The sequence below is a fragment of the Thunnus maccoyii genome, chromosome 9 (assembly GCF_910596095.1).
Source record: "Thunnus maccoyii chromosome 9, fThuMac1.1, whole genome shotgun sequence".
Taxonomy (NCBI): domain Eukaryota; kingdom Metazoa; phylum Chordata; class Actinopteri; order Scombriformes; family Scombridae; genus Thunnus; species Thunnus maccoyii.
Window position 1 is genome coordinate 12,089,597 of NC_056541.1, and position 19,049 is coordinate 12,108,645.

At 40.9% G+C, this 19,049-nt stretch overlaps 1 protein-coding gene across 2 annotated transcripts; it reads right to left on the reverse strand.

The window, feature by feature from the left end:
• Positions 1–3,232: 3,232 nt before the first annotated feature.
• Positions 3,233–16,703, reverse strand: si:dkey-178e17.3 (somatomedin-B and thrombospondin type-1 domain-containing protein). Of its 2 annotated transcripts, none has more exons than XM_042421638.1 (5): positions 16,181–16,703; positions 8,104–8,286; positions 7,521–7,611; positions 5,267–5,425; positions 3,233–4,738 (listed from the first exon to the last, which is right to left on the reverse strand). In XM_042421638.1, the coding sequence occupies exons 1-5, from the start codon at positions 16,428–16,430 to the stop codon at positions 4,633–4,635; spliced, it is 789 nt and encodes a 262-aa protein (XP_042277572.1). In that variant the 5' UTR covers positions 16,431–16,703; the 3' UTR covers positions 3,233–4,632. The 2 variants fall into 2 exon arrangements, with proteins under 2 accessions (XP_042277572.1, XP_042277570.1); XM_042421636.1 differs by having other exon boundaries at positions 8,104–8,289.
• Between the last annotated feature and the right edge of the window lie 2,346 nt (positions 16,704–19,049).

Here is a 19,049-nt window from a genome sequence, read left to right on the forward strand (position 1 = left end):
TATAGTGTCAGACTACTATTTTTTTTTACGGCATTAAAATGTATCAACGGTAATATTTTTAGATAAATGTAGACTACAATACTTTTTTTTTTACTCCAAATACACCAATACAGCTGAAACTTGACTTCTTTATAGTCATCTAAACTTTACTGCTTTCTTACTGTGTATTATCAGCTTCAAGCCGGATTATTAAGACAATTTAAAAATAGATTGATTATAGTTTCCTTAAATAAGATTGTCATACCATGTGTGTGTTTACCATTGGCTGTGTGGTGTACCAGCTGTGTTGCTGTGCGTAGCTTAGGTCATCCTGTCAAAGTGTCTATTCATTATCATTCTTCCGTGTTGGACCAGCTGCTCCAACAGTGGCAACAAGCCCTCATTAGAATGACTTGCTAATTACAGTACAGACTTCCCAAAAACACATATACACACAACACGGGGGCGATGCAGGGCGGAAAACGGGGGTACCAACTACCCTGGGCCCCAAGCTGAGAGAGGCTCCTACATGTCTGGACTAAAAAGCATTTTTTGTGAGGCCACAAATATGTATTTGTAAATACTGATGTGCAGCCAATTTTTAATCTGCAACAAAATAAAGTATGGGGGAACACAAATCCAAAGTTATTGAAACAAAATGTTCTTTAGACAGACTTTGAATGGGAGGCTAGTGTTATAACATGATCTGATTAGCCATAGTTTCTGATTACCATCAGTAGAGTACCCAGAAAATCTGTTGCTTTGACGGATGAATTAGTTCAATTCATCAGTAAATGAATGTGTTTGAATGTGAACAGCTGGACACAGGTGTTTGATGATTGTGGCGTGGGGTGTAAAGAAAGTGGACGTCTGCTCTGAGCCACTTCCTGTGTATAGAGCCTGTAATTCCTACACCCATACACAGCAACATGTGAGTCCTGTTGCACATGTAGTGTACACAAATGGACAAAAAGGAAGGTAGATGAAAACATTGAATGTTGTGTAATTGCAGCATTATTTACGCAATAGGAAGGGAAGGAAAAACATCAAGGATGTTCTGGTAGACAAAGCAGTGCAGTGACACACAAATTCAGCTTGCTTGACCAGCTGCCATCCTTATTTGGGTCAAAGAAAAGAGAAAAGAAAAACCTGGTTGGAACATCTTTGTAGCTCTAGGATTGAAATTTTCAAAATTTGCTTTGAATAATAATGTGTCTGATATGGTTTTTCCATAAAAGAAAAAGTTCAATTTGTTGGTTAGAAATACTTAAAATCTTTAACCCCACATGAAAAATCCAGATTCTCTGGATAAGTAAATATTTTTCATTTGAGAGGTTTAACTTCTGGACACAAGATGTTTACTATTTCACTGAAAAGTCCATTCTCAGTGTGTTGTCATGTCATAGGTACACGCCTTAAACTCAGACTTAAGGTGAGCACAGAGAAACTTTCCATTTCCAGCAGATTAATGTGAAAACAACCGTCTAGTGTCAAACTCTGCATTATACATCACTCTGCACAGTGAAGCTCAAAAATCCAGGTGAAGTAACAATAATCAAAACACATTTGTGACTGGAGGTGATCATGTACAGTTAGAATAATGTGACTATTAGGTGCACAAACTGACGCCACAGATAAACCTGCTGCTGAAGCCACCTCAGGTACCACACATCCACCGACACCACCAATAAACGGAAGTCACCCCTGGGTTCTTTTCCCTTCACGCCATCCGTGGGGGCCGGGAGGGCTTTGAACAGCTGTCTTGTCAAAAGCAAACAGTGGCCGTGCTGTGACAAAGGCCGTCGGTGCTGGAATGCCCCCCTTTTCAGCGGGCGTAATCCCAGAACACACTGCTGTCGGAGCCCATCAGGCACTGGGCCAGAGATGGGCCTTCCTGCCCTTTGGAAAGCGGGTTAGCAGCAGAGGCAGGGCAGCCAGGGGGGTAAAGCCTGCTTCAGAAGGGATGGACTGTCAGGCTGACAGCACTCTATTGCCACTGTTGTAGTAAGAGAAAATAAAGAGTTGTGCTGACGGAGGGGAGTTTGGTAGGGAGCTGGGGAGAGGGATGAGGGAGGAGTGCAGAAAAAGGGGGGAGGACGGCTGGGGAGATTAATGGAGGAGGTGAAGTTCAAGATGAAACACATGAAAGTAGCCAGGAGTACAAATATCTCTCAAAGGACTTATATGTGTGACTTACGTGTTAGATCTTGCTTGTCTCATTCAGATCAGTGTCATGACTGTATAATTGAGTACACAGCAGAGTTTCACATTTTTCTATGTTTATTTTCCATTTTCCAGACAAAAAAGCACTTAATTTATAAAGAGAATGAATGGCCTTTAATATTTTCTCAACTTAAAGCCTTAATATGTAGCATATGTACAGTACAGTTCCTCTGCTGAGTCTTTTTACCTTCCTGGTTACACACCTGCTTGTGATGAAGGGTTACATACGGTAGAGTAAATAACCTGAGTAAGGGGATGTATTCAAGGTTTTTTCTCTCAAAGCAAGATAATATAGAAACCATTAGAAGGCTGTGGCTCTGATATGGTGGTTTAATTGGTATTATTTATGTGCGGGTGGTAAATATGTAGAAACTATCAGCAAGGGCAAGGAGCAATGGCTTCATAAACAACCTTCAGGGTCAGAGTCAAGGTTTAGACATCCCCTCCTCCATCTTCAGTTAACTACTCCATATATCACATAAAGGAGAAAGAAAGCTGGTTTTTAAATCGAGCTTCTTGTTCTTGACAAAAAGTATGATTTTTTTAAAAATTTACAGATGATGTAAACTGTCCACTTTCTCAGGCCTGATGTTTAGTCTGTCCACACATCATCTCTGGCAGTTACATCACAAAAACATCCCCCAAATTGTAGGAGAATGTGGCGCTAAAAACATGATGATACACATAAGTTGTCATTTTACTACGTCGTCGTCCCGTTTACACCAAAAGACAGAATGCGAAGAATGCAGCAAAAATATGTTGATGGGTACATGTTTGCATTAAGTTATGTATGTTCAACTGCGCTCTTCTTTTAACTGTGAGCTGCTGCATGTAAACACTGGTCAGTCTGAGGGATATACTTAGCACTGCTCACAGCGGTAATTGCAGAGGGGAGAAAGCCAGCAATGCTAACAGTGGTCTGTGTAACGAAGAAAGTAAAATAGCAGCTTCAAGATTAATCTGAATGCAAAGATATTAGTTCATTGCAATTAAAAACCTACATAAGAAAATATGACAGGAGGGGGAGAAATGACTGTATAGTTGTTTATTTTCACTAATGGACAGTGTACAGAGTATGCCGTGCTGCACTAATAAAATCATCACTTGTTTTATAATAAATAAACACACAAACACAGACACAGACAGGGGGAGAGAAAGAGAAAGTCACAGCTTTCCACAAAGAAAAGACATTTTCTGGTACAATTGTCCTCTTCTTAAACCAGCAGTATGAAAGATGTAGGAAGGCATAAAATGAGCCTGTTGTTTAAGTCAAGAATGTAACACTGTAGTTAATCTGGTGTTTCTTCTAAAGAAAACACATAGACAGAGAGAGAGAGAGGAGAAAGAAGTGCCGGTCAGAGGGCAGACACATATCTTTCCAAGAAGCTCAGGGGAGTGCTGGGAGGAGGTTCAGTTAATTAATAAAATGGGAGTAACATGGCTGCCTGCGATGGTTATATTGGATGATACTTTGCTGATAAAACTCCCTTGTCAAGGTAACAGGATTTCTCAGCAGGGAGTAAGAGAAAACATAGTTATGAGGAAATTCCTTGTCTTGGACACAGAGGACATAGAGAACCACACTGAAATTCTCTTAAATGGCTCTTTCCTCTCCAACAATATTAGCTCTAAACAGATGGGATATATTTTAGATATGAGTCACTTTAAACTACTAAAACAATCAGTGACTGACCATCAGAAGGGGCAGACATGAAAGAGGGACCTTAATGCACAAAGACACAAATCTAAGCACCTGAGAATCAACTGATCATACCTGATATTTGACTTGACTTGCTGGTAAAATGTTTTAGATGAGAAGAAATCTTAATGAGGACAAAACTGTAAGACATAAATATTTTTGACTCAGGGATTCTAGCAATGGGTACAATTTGGATGGACCAGTTTTTTAGCATCTCCAACCCACTGGTGATTTAGGACCCTTTGGATTGGGGCTTAAACTGGGTGCAGCAACTGCTGTTTGGTGTTAAACTGTTGGATACAAAAAAGTGTAGCTATATAGACACAAATGCATTACACATAACAATCAAAAGTAGAAAATGTATAAAGCAAAATAATATATTTATATATTTATACATTATGCATTATCAAATGCACTTGCATTGATGGAGGTAGATAGCAAAGATTCAGAGGTAAAAAGGCATATAGATGTTGCTGTGCTTTGGAGGAGAAAAAGTACATAACGTGGCTGTAAATTCTGAAGTTAAATGCAAGAATTTCTGTGTGCTTATTAATAGTGTATACAGTACTGAGTATGAGGTGAAAGGAAAAAGTGGCAGGATGCTGCTGATCTCCTTGAGTTACCCATCCAGTAATTTGGATCGGAAGGGTCTGACTTGGCTGGCAGTTTAGCAGGAGTTGTTGAGGGCAATCTCGTCCCTGCATACAGATATCTGGTGGTTGTGTGGCGGCTCACACAAAGAGCACAGAGTAGGGAGGACATCGGCAGCCTTCAGAAGAAGACTCCCGCACCCAGGAACCATGACAGCCCGGGACTGAAGCTGCTGCCCAGAACGTTCTAGGAAATAAAGGACTATATCAGACATGTAACAATTTCAGTTTTTTTGTTGGCATTATCTATCAAAAGAATAATATCAGAGTATATATATTATTTACAGCATTTACAGGGCTTAAAGGGACACCTCAGTTTTTTGGGAACGTTACAATTTTTCCTACCTACAGTGTCCAAAAAACAAATTGAGGTAATAAACTGTTACACTTAACCAAAACCTGATGAATAATCGAACTAAATGTAATGTTGTCACGTGTATGAATTTGCTGGCTCCCAAATGAATAAATAATAAGTAAGTAATGGAGAAGGTGTTTCCCTTTAAGAGCAGCTACTTGATCCAATAGACATTAATTAATTGAACTTAACTAAGTCATTATCAACCGTTATGGAAGAAGTCAAATGAAGCAGAATAATTGCTAATTCTCCATCCCTACCAAGCTTTTTTCCAGCCAGTCTGCAGATTCAAAGCTACACAGGTCTCAGCAGTGTAATGGATGAAAATAACTTGACTTTTCTTTCATTTGTCTGGATTACCTGGTGCTCTCCAGGCCGTCTCCTCCACAGCGGTCTGATTTTGACATGGCATCACTCTGACACTCTGCACAGACCAGCCTTTCTCTCACCAGCTGAGCACTCCACAGTTTGAGCTTACACGCTGCACTGGCCTGTTTCATCCGCAGGTACACACAGTAACTGCAAGCACAGAGAAAAGAAAGAGAGAGAAAAGAGTTGATGGCTACAGCTGCTTAAAATTTGACATTTTCAGTTTCGCTTACATTTGATCCATCAATCTGGCAAACATGGACACAAGCACACGTGTTTGAACTTAGAAACCTAAAGGTAACTTTGTGAGAGCTAAACAGCGTGCTGCTCACACAACTCTGTAGCTGAGAGCTCAACATCTAATGCCCTGACCTTTGAATTAAGCTTTGGACTGTTCCTGACAATCCTGGCAAATGGAAAATGGGCTAGGTAGGTTTAAACACTCCAAAAAAAGACATCCTTTCAAGAGGAGGTTCAAAAGTTAAAGAGATCCAACTTGGCTTGATTGATGAAAGCCAAGTGACAATCCGGCCCAGCAGTCTGTGCTTCATCATGACTATAACCAGACATAAGACGAATCAAACTTCCTGATAATAGGTTTGCTTCATTTGAAGATGATCCAGCGGTGTCACGGTCACCTGCGGTATCCTAATATCAACACGTCTCAGTCTGTGCACTGGAAACAATAATAAAGTCTTGTTTTCCTGCTCATTGTGTTCTCTGGCAGGCATCTTTGAACTTCTGCACTATTTATTATGTCTCTGATTCAGTCAGCTGTGACAAAACATCATCCCCACTGGGGTGTTTTGTCAAAGAATGCATGACGTTTCTTTTTTTTTTTTCCTCAGAGTGATTCCTGAAGACTTTCTCAGTGACATGCAATATAATTATTCAGGTCTGATTTGGAGTGTTTGTTGAGTGAATAAGCAAGGTAAAGAGTAGAGCAATGTGAAGAAAAGCTTTAGCAGAATCTCTTACAAAAGGCTTGAGCTTATTCATGCTGCTGAATTTCACCTAAAAGATGTAATTTACTGTTTATACCACTAAAAATGCTGTGTCAGAACAATACTGTACAATACAACGTCCTAATTATTAGCTAAAGATATTAACAAAACTCTTACCAGTAAAGTAAAAGTGGTGTGATAGCTCCTGGCAATTCCGTATCTTCATGAAATATTACTCATTCAGATCATTTCACAGAGATAACTTAAGACCCATAGACAACTACTGATCATCATTCATGTCATTTCAACTCCTCATTTCCTGAGTCAATCACCATGACAACACGAGGGAACTTTCACTGCACAGGATGTCTGTGTGAAATCTCCCTAAATCTGTGTCATCCGTGAATGGCTCACATTTATGAGTAATGTACTTCCAATCCCCTGATGTTCTGCATTCTAACTCAAAACAAGAGTATCCGATGTCAATTTTAATCAGTGTGAAAGGCTGTGGGCTGTCAGGAAACCAGCCACGATTTTATTCCCTCATCTCTAATTTTTCATAGTTCTGAGAACATCTGCAATCAGCTCAGATCAAAGATGACATCTATGCTGGTCGGGTGTACTTTTTACATGGATTATGGTTGTCTTATCAGTAAAGGTCAGCTCGTGGTGCACATATTCAAAGATGGCACTCTGTTTCACAGTCAAAGCAATTTCAAGGCTCTGTGTTCGATGGTGACCTTGGCCTTAGTCTGTATTCTCTAATCTTTTGGAGCACAAAGTTGATCTTAAAGTGACCTTTGGAACTAAGTCAAATTGAGAAAAAACTGATACCAGCTACACACTCTGAAGTAAAATCCAGCTGTATTAGAGAAGTTGAAATGCTGCCTTTGAGCTTGGAGCTGGAACTAAGTAAATTTATGCCAGAATGTGTTAGCTCACATCTGAACATTTTGTCATATAAAATGATTGCTGGCAAGAAAACAAAGCATATTGTTGGTTATAATTATGAGTGATAGTTGTGCTTCGAACTCCACAATCAGATATGTTTCTGAAACATTCACACAACATGCATAGATTGCATTTTTGACATGAAACTCCTCAGTTGCTAAAAAAAAAAAAAAACCTCCATGCAAGACATACAGTCATTCAGCACCTTAAACAGTTCAGCTATAATTACCCCACTCCCTGCATCAATTGCACATGAAAGCCAGCGCCACAGTGAAAAACAAAGTGGGCTGAGTGTGTCAGCAGTGAGCAGTCCTGTGTGTCTGTTTGCAGTCTGATAATAGTGGCTTTACCTGGCCTTCTCCTCCTTCATCAGCATGTGTGGTCGCCTCCAAGGGTCCTTGAAGTTCCTCTTGAAAGAATCAGGAAGGATCTTTGCCACCTCTGCAAATCAAAATTGTGCAGGTAAAAAAAACGTGGACATAGAAAAAAAAACAACCGTGACAAATAAGTCTACTATGTCGACTGAGGAGCATCTTTTCAAATTGCACAACAGTCAGTGGGAGTATAGAGTTAACATGTCCTAGAACAGCTCATCCCTTTATATGACTCGAAATGACTCAATGAATCAAAACAAAGTGATGTTTCCTTTGGAGGTCTTCTTGGAAAAGTGTTTATCTGTGTTGTGGTGCTTTGTTACTGGAAAAGTGATGCAACAGTTAATAGCATAACTGAGGTGTTTGAAATACTACAGCTGGATATAAGACCTCAGAACAGATGTGCGCAAATGTGTTGCTTAAAGTAAAACTGTTCACCAGAGTAACCCCAGAGAATACTGAAACACCTACTTAATATGTAACAGTGTTCTCTGAGCAGGCCTGCGTGCATTCACAAAAACATGCATGTAGGGGCATGAAGAAAAGGTCATGTTCTCACCTTTCGCAGTGCTGCATATTGCGTTGTTTCCAAAGCATCCTCGACGCTGTTTGAGGTCAGGACAGGGCGTACCTCCGTTTCTTGGAGGAACAGACACTTGGCGACTCCTTTCGGTGCTGCCGACCCCACACGGAGACGTGCATGATGACCAGGGACCCCATGATCCCACCACACAGTCAATGGCTGCTAGGGAATCAGGGAGATACAGAGATCAGCTGAAGGTTTTAAATAATAAAACTTTAGATCCAAAGATAGAGTAAAAGTCATGAAATAGAAATGATGTTTTAGGTGGTTTTACAGGTTTTCTCAGGGAAGGTCAAATACATTTTGGGAAGGTAAGTTTCAGTTCAGGAAGATTTAAAAGCGTTAAAGCAGAAGTGAGAGAACATTTTTTATGAGAAGCTTTTTCCAGCTCTCCTACCATGACAAGTGGCCTTATTCTGAAAAAAGAATTGATCTTTACCCCAGAAATAGCTGTTAACTTTCCGCTAATCTGTGCTGTCATGTCGAACTGCATGACTGAAAGTGTGAGCCGCAACACACACCCAGTTAAAGACTTACACAGTATTGAACTGCTGAGCATTTACTCAGGTAAGTGGGTGGCAAACGAGTGACATGGGTCATTACCATCTACTAATGTCAGATCAGCAAACCCCAGACTCAGGAAGTCTGTGACCTAGGTCAAATGTGTCGGGCAATTTAAATAAAAGGCTAATTTTGCATCCTGTTCTCTCTGGTTTCCCTTTGCCCCACACTCACGCACAGCAGCAAACACGACACACCACATACACACACAGGAGCAGCAGCAATCAGGCGTCCCATTCAGTAGGCTGATTTAGCCAATTACATCAGGCTAAGAGGAAGCTGTATTAGTTAGATGGCTGCTCTGATCAAAGCCAGGAGTCTCCAGCAGTAATCAAGCCTTGTCTAACACAGAGATTTAATAGCTGCAGACATTTATCAGCCCTGTTTTAGGGAGGAAGTGCACACTTCATAAACACATGAACAAAGAAGGAGAGAGGCAGAGAATAATCTCAAACACTTACAAATTAACAAAATCAAAAATACACATTTACGCAAGGATACTTTTTTCATAAAGCTTGTTATATATGGTGTGGAGCTTCTGATTTTTTTCAGTGTAGACAATAGTACAATAAGAGCAGGTGCACACAGCTTGAAGCTCTTAGAAGTTCTTGGTGAAATTATAGGGAGGGAGAGGATAAATATACCATAACTGAATCTAATCCTCCCTTGCCATCTAATCTATCTCGCTCTGTCTTTATAATACACACTCACCCCACAGCACAATGCTGCAAGTCAATACGTATGTGTGTGTGAACAGGAGAAAGAGAGAGAGAGAGCTTTCAAGGTGCCGCCTGTTCTGTTCATTCCCATGGTCCTGTTGGGGTTTTGGAGGGGGGGTGGCTGTCTCAGTGACACAGCCGATCCACAAAGCCACTGTGGAATCTCTGCATTCCTGCACATTAGTGCTGCCCACCTGACACCCGCCTTTCCCAGATCACCACACACACACGCACACACACACACACATACACATACACACACACACATCGAAAACAATTTTTGTCAGATAAACCCACCCACTTGGGCTTGTTCCATTTTCAGTCATCACTCTAAAACACACAGACATGAACTTTTTTCCAAAGAATTCTAAAGGGAGTAATCGAACCAGACACCACAACCCTTTCAACTTCCTGCTCATGCCTCCTCCTCCTCCTCCTCATATCCTTACTCTTGTCTCCTCGCCTTTCCTTCCCTCTTCTACATCCTCTGACGATCACAGGCCCATTTTTTATTTTGCTGTTAAAAGGGGAAAACATGAGCTACATGGGCAGTTGAGGTCTTTACTGCAGAGGGTGTGTGGTGAAACCGATAGGGTCGGCGGGTTCCCGCACCCAAGGGGGAACAGAACTATTACCCCCCTGATGAACACCGACATACACACAAACAGGACTAAAGCCATGTCTGGAAGTCTCAGCTCACCGGCCCCCTGAGCCACCAGAGGTCAGAAGGTAATTACCAAACTGTGGTGGTCCCCCCACTCTGTTTCTGGTACCACCAGTGTGACAGTCCCACCACCCACATGATAACCCTGCTGACAGTCTGACACAGCCTGACCCTCAGAGCTTACAGCCACTGGTGTCCCCTGTCCCCATTGTTGACAAGAAAGTCCCCAGTTGGAAAGCGTGCCACCACTTCTGACCCCTGACCCCAATACAGGAAACAACTGGTAGTCGTTGTCAGCATGTTCAGCGTTTTGTCTTTTCAAACAGCTGATATTCTTTCAAAGTTTTTTCAAGTAAGTTTCCCCTCAAAGGAAACTTGTGGAATTGACCAGAAACAATGTTTTATCTGCAAACTTTAGTTGTGTATTTTCTAATGTTTTGTGACCTTTGAAACTGGAAACTGGAAAATAAATTTAAAAAATACCAGCCACAAAACATGCAAAAGTTAAAGCATGTAAGCTGTATGGAGGAAGATTAACACTGTGCTCGCTATAGTTAAAATCAGCTTTTGTTAAGAAATAATTGAGAGTATAATTGAGAGTAATATGAGCTTTTTGGAGGGATTTTATGGTAGTATGGCTAATTCTCCTGGCAGTTGGCAGAGCTTCAGACAAATGCCATTAAATGAACCCAACGTCTGAATGTGTATCCAACATCAGCACTTTTATCTCCTGACTTGTCAGCCAATCTCCAGTCACACTTGTTACAGGGAGATAATAGCGCACTATCTGTCTTTTCAGATTGGCTTTCCTTTGCTTTTTCTTTCTCTCTCCCTGAATTCTGCTTCCATTTTAGGGTTTCACAACAAAAGAGTTATCAGACCTGCCCTGCCAATTTGCTTTATCTTCTTCTCACTTTGTCCCGTGCTCTCTCTTGTTCTTTCTCCCCATCTGTCTCCTTTTTTTAAGTCCTCTTTTTCACTCTCCCACCCCCTCTCTTCGCCCCCCCACTGCATCCCCCTCTCTGATGGGACCCAGATGTCCAGCTGCTCTGGAGGACCATTGCACCTCCACAGTCACCCTCTCTCCCATGTAGAGAGCTGGGCCTCGGCCCCATCAGACAAGCATTATAATGTTGGGCAACACAAGGGAGAACTATAAGCCTGTTAATAGGGTGAAGGACACGGCACTAAACCCTAATAACAGGATAACACAGAAATGTTTCCTGTAGACACCTTGAAAAGAGGAACCAAATAAACCAGCTAATTCAAAGAATTCATTACAAGCACAGCTGTAACAGATTTTCAGTTGAAATTGTGAAATTGTTGTGTATTTGCATTGGATGGCCTCCCAACACTTTGTCATACCATAATGATAATAACTCAAGACATTATACACAAACACGCAAGAGGTGGCTCCACTCCTTACCAGCAAGGAAACAACAACCAAGAAAAAGGAAACAAAAAGAGAAAATAAGTGGAATAGAAAAAATACTCTTGTTCAGAGTAAATAACATCTCAGGAATGAGCATTGTAGTGTTGGCTTTTCTCCCTCATATTGCTTAAGGTTCTGGATAAAAAACAATTTGAAGAATGCAAAGGAAAATACACACAGCCACCCTGAGTTTGAACTTTGTCTGATGAACAACTTTTCAGTTGAGAGGTTGCAAAAATCTCACAAAAACACATTAACAGACTTAAAATGTCTTTTGGGAGTAATCCTAAACTGCTCTGTTCAACATAAATAAAGCAGTGTTTTGGAAAGAGATGTTGCTGTTGAATTTTTAATAAATAAAATTTTATTCACCTCCATTGTAAGGGAATGGAGGCTGAAACGTCAGAAAAAGATATCTGAAAAATCTGGGAAAATTAACCCAAAACTAACTGCATGACTAGACACCACTAAGTGAGATAACACGTGCTCGTAATTTGGGTAAATCTACACTTAACATTGAACAAACAATACAATGTTGGTGTTTTCTGCTCATGAGGAGGCCAGATGATGGATGTCAAATTTGCAATCAGAAGTGTCTATTGTAGAGAGCGTACAGGAGAAACTGGACTGTTGGTACCAGAATTTACAACAGCTGGCCTGTTTCAGCCTAAAAATATTCACTACTTGCTGAGGTCAAAGGAAGAACACGTGGGAAGTAAAACAGAAAAAAAAGGGAGTGAACGTAAGTGGAAAGAAGCAAACATCATGGCATGACAACATACAGTGCCCTAGAGGAAAGGAAGACAAGCAGAAGTGCGTGCCAGAGAGACAGAGGAATGGTGAGCAAACCTCTGGTGTCTTCCTGCTGAAGTGAGAACTACCAGATGCCATAGAAGGAGAGGAGAGGAGCTGCCCCCTCCATCCTCCCACAGACCAGTTTGATCTCTAGAGTCTATGATGAAGAATGAGCAATTAAAGGCCTACTGTACAGCAGAGGTGGAAATTATGTGATGTACCAAAAGTACTCCTACAACAGGAAACAACTCCCTACTTGTATTTTGAACTCATTGGTGTGTCCACTTTTCTTTAGAAGGCCTCCACCTCTTCAGATTTAGGCAGCTATTTTCTGCATTTCCCAGAATGTCTGTTAACAACTCTTAGAGCCCTGTAATAATAGCACTGCACGGTGGAGAAAGTGAAAGTTTATCCAGTCAAAAAATAACTCTTATGTCTTATAGAAGAGGCTGCATTGGCACTGCACTGAATTCTAATATACTGTCTCTGCAGAAGTATGCATCTTCTTCTCTGCCTCTTCTTTGATGCATATTTTTAGAAATACGCTCTCTTTGTACAGGACTGACTCTAAAAATAGAAGCTTGTCGTTGCTTAGTTGGAAAAACTTTCTGCAGCCGAACTGGAAATAAACTGATGACGTTTAAACATCTTGTGTCCATTTATTAGAAAGATAAAAATGTACCGCAGAACACTTAGCCTTTCCAAGCCAGGCAGAAATACTTGTGATCTTAATTTAGTAGTTTTCCAGCTATGAGTCTGGAAAACATCCAATAAGAATCAACCTCAGCAGCTGGAAATCAGACCAATCTGCAAATTATGCAGATGTTATAGGTAGTTTAGATGGTGCAGATGACAAAAAGCCCTTTTTGAGTTATTTAGATTTTTGAGTGAGTGCCAATTTGCTGCCTATCAACTTTCATAACCTTGAGAACAGCTGTTCAGACTGGACTTTGTAGACCTAAACATAAACATGACTGTAAAAGACTCAAATGTATTATTTTCACAGATTATTAAGGTGAAGTTAGCTTTTTCTGGCAACTCCATCTTTTTTCCAGTTTGACAACTTGAAGATAAACCCAAGAACTGCCCAGTGAGTGGTACATTCTGCCAGTCTGGTGCAGAAAGAGACCAGTATATTGCCAGAAATGCATGATACATCTTATTAAGTTATTCCACTGTTAAGTGGATTTTATTCCCTTTTAAAGATTCCACCACTGACTCTACTTGACTTGTAGCCCTTTAACAGAGCAATACAATCTGACATGTGCCATTACTCATCTGTTGCTATGAAATAGTAGGTGTACAGAAGGATCATCCAAACTGTTTACATAACACATGCATTCCTGCCAGATACTTCATTTGAGCGACATCTCTGGAGAGAGTGGTATCACTCTCTGAAGAGCTATAAGTGTTTGTGTCTAAGTGGTGCAAACAGTCTCTCTGTCGCTCTTTGTCTCCCCTGATGTCACCCCCTCTGAGCCCTTTGCTCGGCCACAGCTGACACAGGTTAATTACAGACTGTGAAAGACAGTACACAGACAGACTCCTTGATGCGTTCCAGGATCAGAATCAGAATCAGATAGAGTCCGAGTCTGATGTGGGTAAGAAAAACATCAGGGGCTTTGATGGAGCTGAGACAAGCTGCAAGCTGCATGCTGTGTTTATACTGTAAAGATGCTCAGGTTGCAGAGAGGGGGAAGTCAGTGTTTTTCTCAGCATCACTAAACACTCATTGATCCGTACAGGGGGTTCAAAGGGCATGGCCAAGTTCATCTCTCCCCATCAAGACTGCAGAACCATAAAAACACAAGACACAATATTCAGCAGACATGTCTTGATTTACAGTTATTCTGTACAGTAACTTCATTCATCTGGGGAAGATTGTTTAATCTAACACACCTGCATCACACCATCATGTGGTCCCAAACAGAGATCTGCTTTTTTCTGTTCTGTGTCACATTCGGATTGACCCGCCAGACAGACACATGAAGTCTACGGTGCTAAAATCCTCATCTGACACGTGAGTGAACCACTGCACATGGCAGCCGTTAGCTGACCTCCAAGGGACCAGCTGCTGTTAAACAGTGCAGTGATGACTCAATGCTGGCTGAGGTCCTGTGCTTTCTCTGTTCATTTTCAGCTTGGCAGACACATGGGATGGATCAAGTGATACCTAGAATCCACTCTAGCTGGTTGTGAGATGATAACTGCTGTCTCTACATGCCTCTAACTAATTGGTGGATAGAAATACAAATTACTGTAGAGTTTGCAATATTTCTTCAAGGTTTTAGTTGCCTGTAGCCACACCTCTGCTGTTAGCAACATTGCAATGCGTGTTCATTTATAATTTAAGAGCCTCACTGCAAGAAACATCTTTTTCCAGGCAAAATCTGCCCTCTAGTACCCTGATGAGAAGAGCTTGTCAGTACAAAAGTACAAACTGAAATTCTACAATTTCTGCACAGATTTGACAGCATTTAAAGGGCCATACAGGTGTTTTTGCATGTTTTAGCCCATTTACTACAAATTGTATATAATTCACATTACAACTAAACATTTTCACACTTCAACATAGTCTAATGCAATTAAATTTGTACCAGAAAGGTCCGCACTAAAAAACAATAACACCACACTGATCAAAATAAAGGCAGGCATGAGGATGCCTGAGATGGATCATGCAAGTTTAAAGACTGTTTTAACTAAAATGAAAGGATACCCAAGTTGTAAAACTGCATTCAAACTTCAATCTAATAAAGTTATATGCTTTTAAGAAAAGATTAGCAGTAAAAGTAGAACGAAATTGGTTTAAATGTGCAAAGACACGACTAGTATGAAGATGAGTGCAGTGAGTATGTTGTGGTGACACAGTGATTAACAATTGGTTCAGGTATCTTTGCTGTAAACACAGTGAAGTGATAAAGTGTACGAGTGCTTCCATCACAGTACTTTTGTACACACTTTAAAGTAACTGACTAATATCCGGATGAGCCAGCCTGTTTACATCACTGCACAGATACCACACTCAAACACAGGTTCACTATGTATAAACTGAATGTGCCTAAATAGAGGGATCACTGCAGTGTTTAAGTGCTCTTTGAATGTCCCTGTAGGTGCTTGTTAGTGTGCACTTAAGACAAGGATCCCACTCTGAGTGCATTCACACATAGATAATCGGTCCACATGAACTTAAGATGTTTCAACATGAGAGCTGCCTCAGTTACAGGTTGGAGTGTTTCCTGTCTGTCACTTCTCAGAGACAGCTCTACTATAATCCTAACCATCTTTGGCAGTCTGTTCCCATGGTGCCCATTCCCTCATTTGTCCATATATAGCATCGGCCAGGATCATGAGAGGAGCTTTTAGACGGTTACCCAAACTCACATTTTAAGGATTTTGTGGATTTGATGACCTTGATATCTTGATTCAAAAAGTATTTATTCCCTGCATTAACCTGTTGTTGTCTTCACTGTCCAACCACTTCATGTCCACTTTGTGCATTTTAAAGCTTTGATGTGAAGGCCAAGGGTCAAACCTACAAACTAAAACACACAAACACACACAACCTGCCGTTGGAAAATACACTATAGACTGGAGATACCCTCCCAGCAACCCCCTACATATCACCTCTAGCTCTTAACTTAAAACAAACAACCATAATGGGCGCAATAGACACAGCTATGTGTAGTATGTCTCACTGTCTCCGTGTCACCTCAATGCCAGCCACCCCTGGCTCAAACTGGACAAGGATGAACAACAGGAGGTCACTGGAAAGGACAGAGCTGGAATAAACAAAACAGCCTCAAGGGGTCATGAAAAAAAAAATTAAAATCTGAAGTTATTAGATGTCAAATTTCATTGACCAGGACGGAACAAGCAACTCACCAGATATTTGGCACACACGCTGATAATCCTCGCAGCAATCTCCAGTTTTCTGACAGTAGGTATCACAGTAGCACACTGTTTTTCTCTTGGTGTATTCAAAACATTCGTTGTTTCGGCCGGTGCAGCAGTTTGGGTTGTCCCTCTCCCTGCAGCCCGCTTCAGCCTGTGGAACAATCACCCCGCAGAAAAACGCTAAATATCCAAAAACGACAAACCCAAGACGCGCTGAGCTCCATCCATGCGCTCCCATGACGGAAACTTTTCTGTGTTCACTTGTTCCACACGCACACCCTCTCCGGTGATGTATGCTTCACTCTGGATGGCGCTTAAAACTGAAATAGGTATATATACTGTATTTTTTTTAAAGACACTGATGGTATTATCTATATAAATTCCAAGTGCAACATTGTCCTTCCCGTGAAGAAAATTGGATCTCTTCTGCTTTGACACCTACATAAAGCACTGATGCGTAAAAGTGGAGCCTGTTTGTGCGCACCAGCTCTCCTCTATCCGCTTGTCGGACACCGCCCCTTTGAGCTACTGTTGGTTATTAGGAAAGACTTACAGTACCAACCTCTCTCTCTCTCTCTCTCTCTCTCTCTCTCTCTCTCTCTCTCTCTCTCTCTCTCTCTCTTGTTTGCGCAAGATGTAACTCAACACATGAGTGGCATTACAGAATGTGTATTATTCTCTTCAAAGGTGTTGGACCACCGCTGCTGCCAAGATACAAGTACGATGCAAAACAAAAGCCAGTTCATTTTTTGGGGAAAGGCTGCCAAAGCACATACAATAAGCCCTAATGGGAGCATTTATAGTGACTTGCTCCGTTGCACCAAAAACTGGATCCAAAAACATGTAAAGTAACCCGAAATATCCACCCTCAAGTGAAAACAAAAAAACAATATCCGACGTGTTTTCCAACACAGTATCTGTAAACAACGCATGAAAAGTATCTTAAACGGCTCAGATAACTTTAGCTTCCGATCAAAAAATCTAATTCAGCACCACGGACAGCGGCGCAGCCACTTTATATCCAATCAGTAAATAAAAAAAAGAAGTTTACATGAAAATAAGATTCATGCAGCAGCTGATGCGGAAGGTGACGAGGTCCCTTTGAGCAGCAGCAACAAAATGATCTCCACTCACCCCATAGAACTAAGAGCATCCATCCTATTGAGAGAAAGACCAGAGAACAATAATATTACTCACCCTTCACTGGTTCTGAGTGAATGGAGACTGGGGGAGAAGCAGAGCAAAGGGCGGATACTGTAAAAGCGCAGAAAAGCGAAAAAGACAAAAGAAAATCTGCATTGTTGTAGGGAAAGTCAAATTCCCTACTTTGCTTAAGGCAGCAATATTACAGAGTAGGGGGAAATTAAAAGTAAATCACCTGCTTCACATTGAGTTTCAAGTAGTAGTATTAGAAGAAAAATGTAAAGTAAATCAGTCAGAGGTGACAATTTAAAGGACAGGTTCACAGTTTTTTCAAGTCTGTCTTAAAACAACGGTCAGGTGCCCAAATGAACATTGAAACAGTTTTTTTCTTGCTGTCATCGCTCTTCATGTTCATACTGACCATTAGAAGATCTTCTTCAAATGCATTTACTATGTAAGTGATGGGGGACAAAATCCACAGTCCTCATTTTCTTCAAAAATACACTTAAAAGTTTAGTCTAAAGCTAATATGAGTCTTCAGCCATCTGAGTTAGTCAATTAAAGTGGATATCTTTCACAGTTACAGTCTTTTTAATAAAAGCATTCCCTGTTTGTATGTATTTAAAATTTAACAGTGTATAAAAGTTCATTGTACAAACCTTAGCCTGCAAAATACACAGTAACATCCAACAGATAGTGAAGAGTAATATAGAGTATGAGTAAAATATTTCCTTCTAAAATGCAGTGAAGTAAAAGTATTAACTTTTAAAAAAGAAAAGAAAATACTTTAGTACATATCCAGGATCACTTACTTTCTTTCCACCTCTCTATGTGAAGCACACGTTGGGGGATAAGAGCTGAGGCCATCAAGGCACTAGTTGACTGCTCTTAAAAAACTGGAAATCTTAACTTTTCTGGAGTTCAAAGATTATCTCAAGGCCTGAGCTGTGTGTTTGATGCCTGTGAGGCTGAAGACTGATGAGAGATTTTTTTTTTTTTTAGGCAATTTTGGACCAATCTTCTCTCCAGCAGCCGAAAGGAAAGATGGAGGAGGAGGGAGTGATGATGGTAGGATGAAGGGAGGTTGGTAGGTGCTCCGGCCCTCCTCATAAAGCCCTATTGTGCAGATATGAAGAGAGAGGAGGTCTCTCTCATCACTGTTGTGTGTGCCAGACAGAGAGAGATTCACAGATGTGTTTCAGGCTCTGGCAACAGCTCCCCCCAGTGTTTAAGATTAAAGTTTTTGGCATGTTCTGTATTTCTTTGTCAGTGTTGTCACTGAGTTCACAGTTCTGCTCTCAGTCCAGGTGCTCATCCAGGAAAATGAGCTTTATTAACATATTGGTTTCTTGTGTTCTGCACTCCATGATACACAAGGGAGTAAACAAGTGGGAATAAACAAAATAGCTTCACAGGTCATGAAAAAATCAATTGAAATCTGAAACTACTTGATGTCAAATTTCTTTGTTTTTGAAGTGTGTGTGAGCGACTGCAAAAGAGACTAAAAAACAGAGAGTCATAGAAAGAGAGAGTGAGATGGATAGTTGAATCACCCAACATGATCATCAGCCAAGACTGGAACAATGAGTCCCCTGTTCAGTTCCTCTCCTACCTGCCCCCCATGGTTTGTCCCAACATGATCTGTTGTAACCAAAAGGGCAGAACAACAGACGAAACGAGAGCGAGGATAAAAAACAACAGCCAGTCTGCATGC

Coding starts and splice junctions, on each gene's coding strand:
- si:dkey-178e17.3 (XM_042421636.1), bottom strand. CDS start 16,430: ATGGGAGCGCATGGATGGAGCTCAGCGCGTCTTGGGTTTGTCGTTTTT. Junction 8,290..16,180: donor GCGTGTGTGCCAAATATCTG/GTGAGTTGCTTG, acceptor CTGATTCCCTAG/CAGCCATTGACTGTGTGGTG. Junction 7,612..8,103: donor AATATGCAGCACTGCGAAAG/GTGAGAACATGA, acceptor TTTGATTTGCAG/AGGTGGCAAAGATCCTTCCT.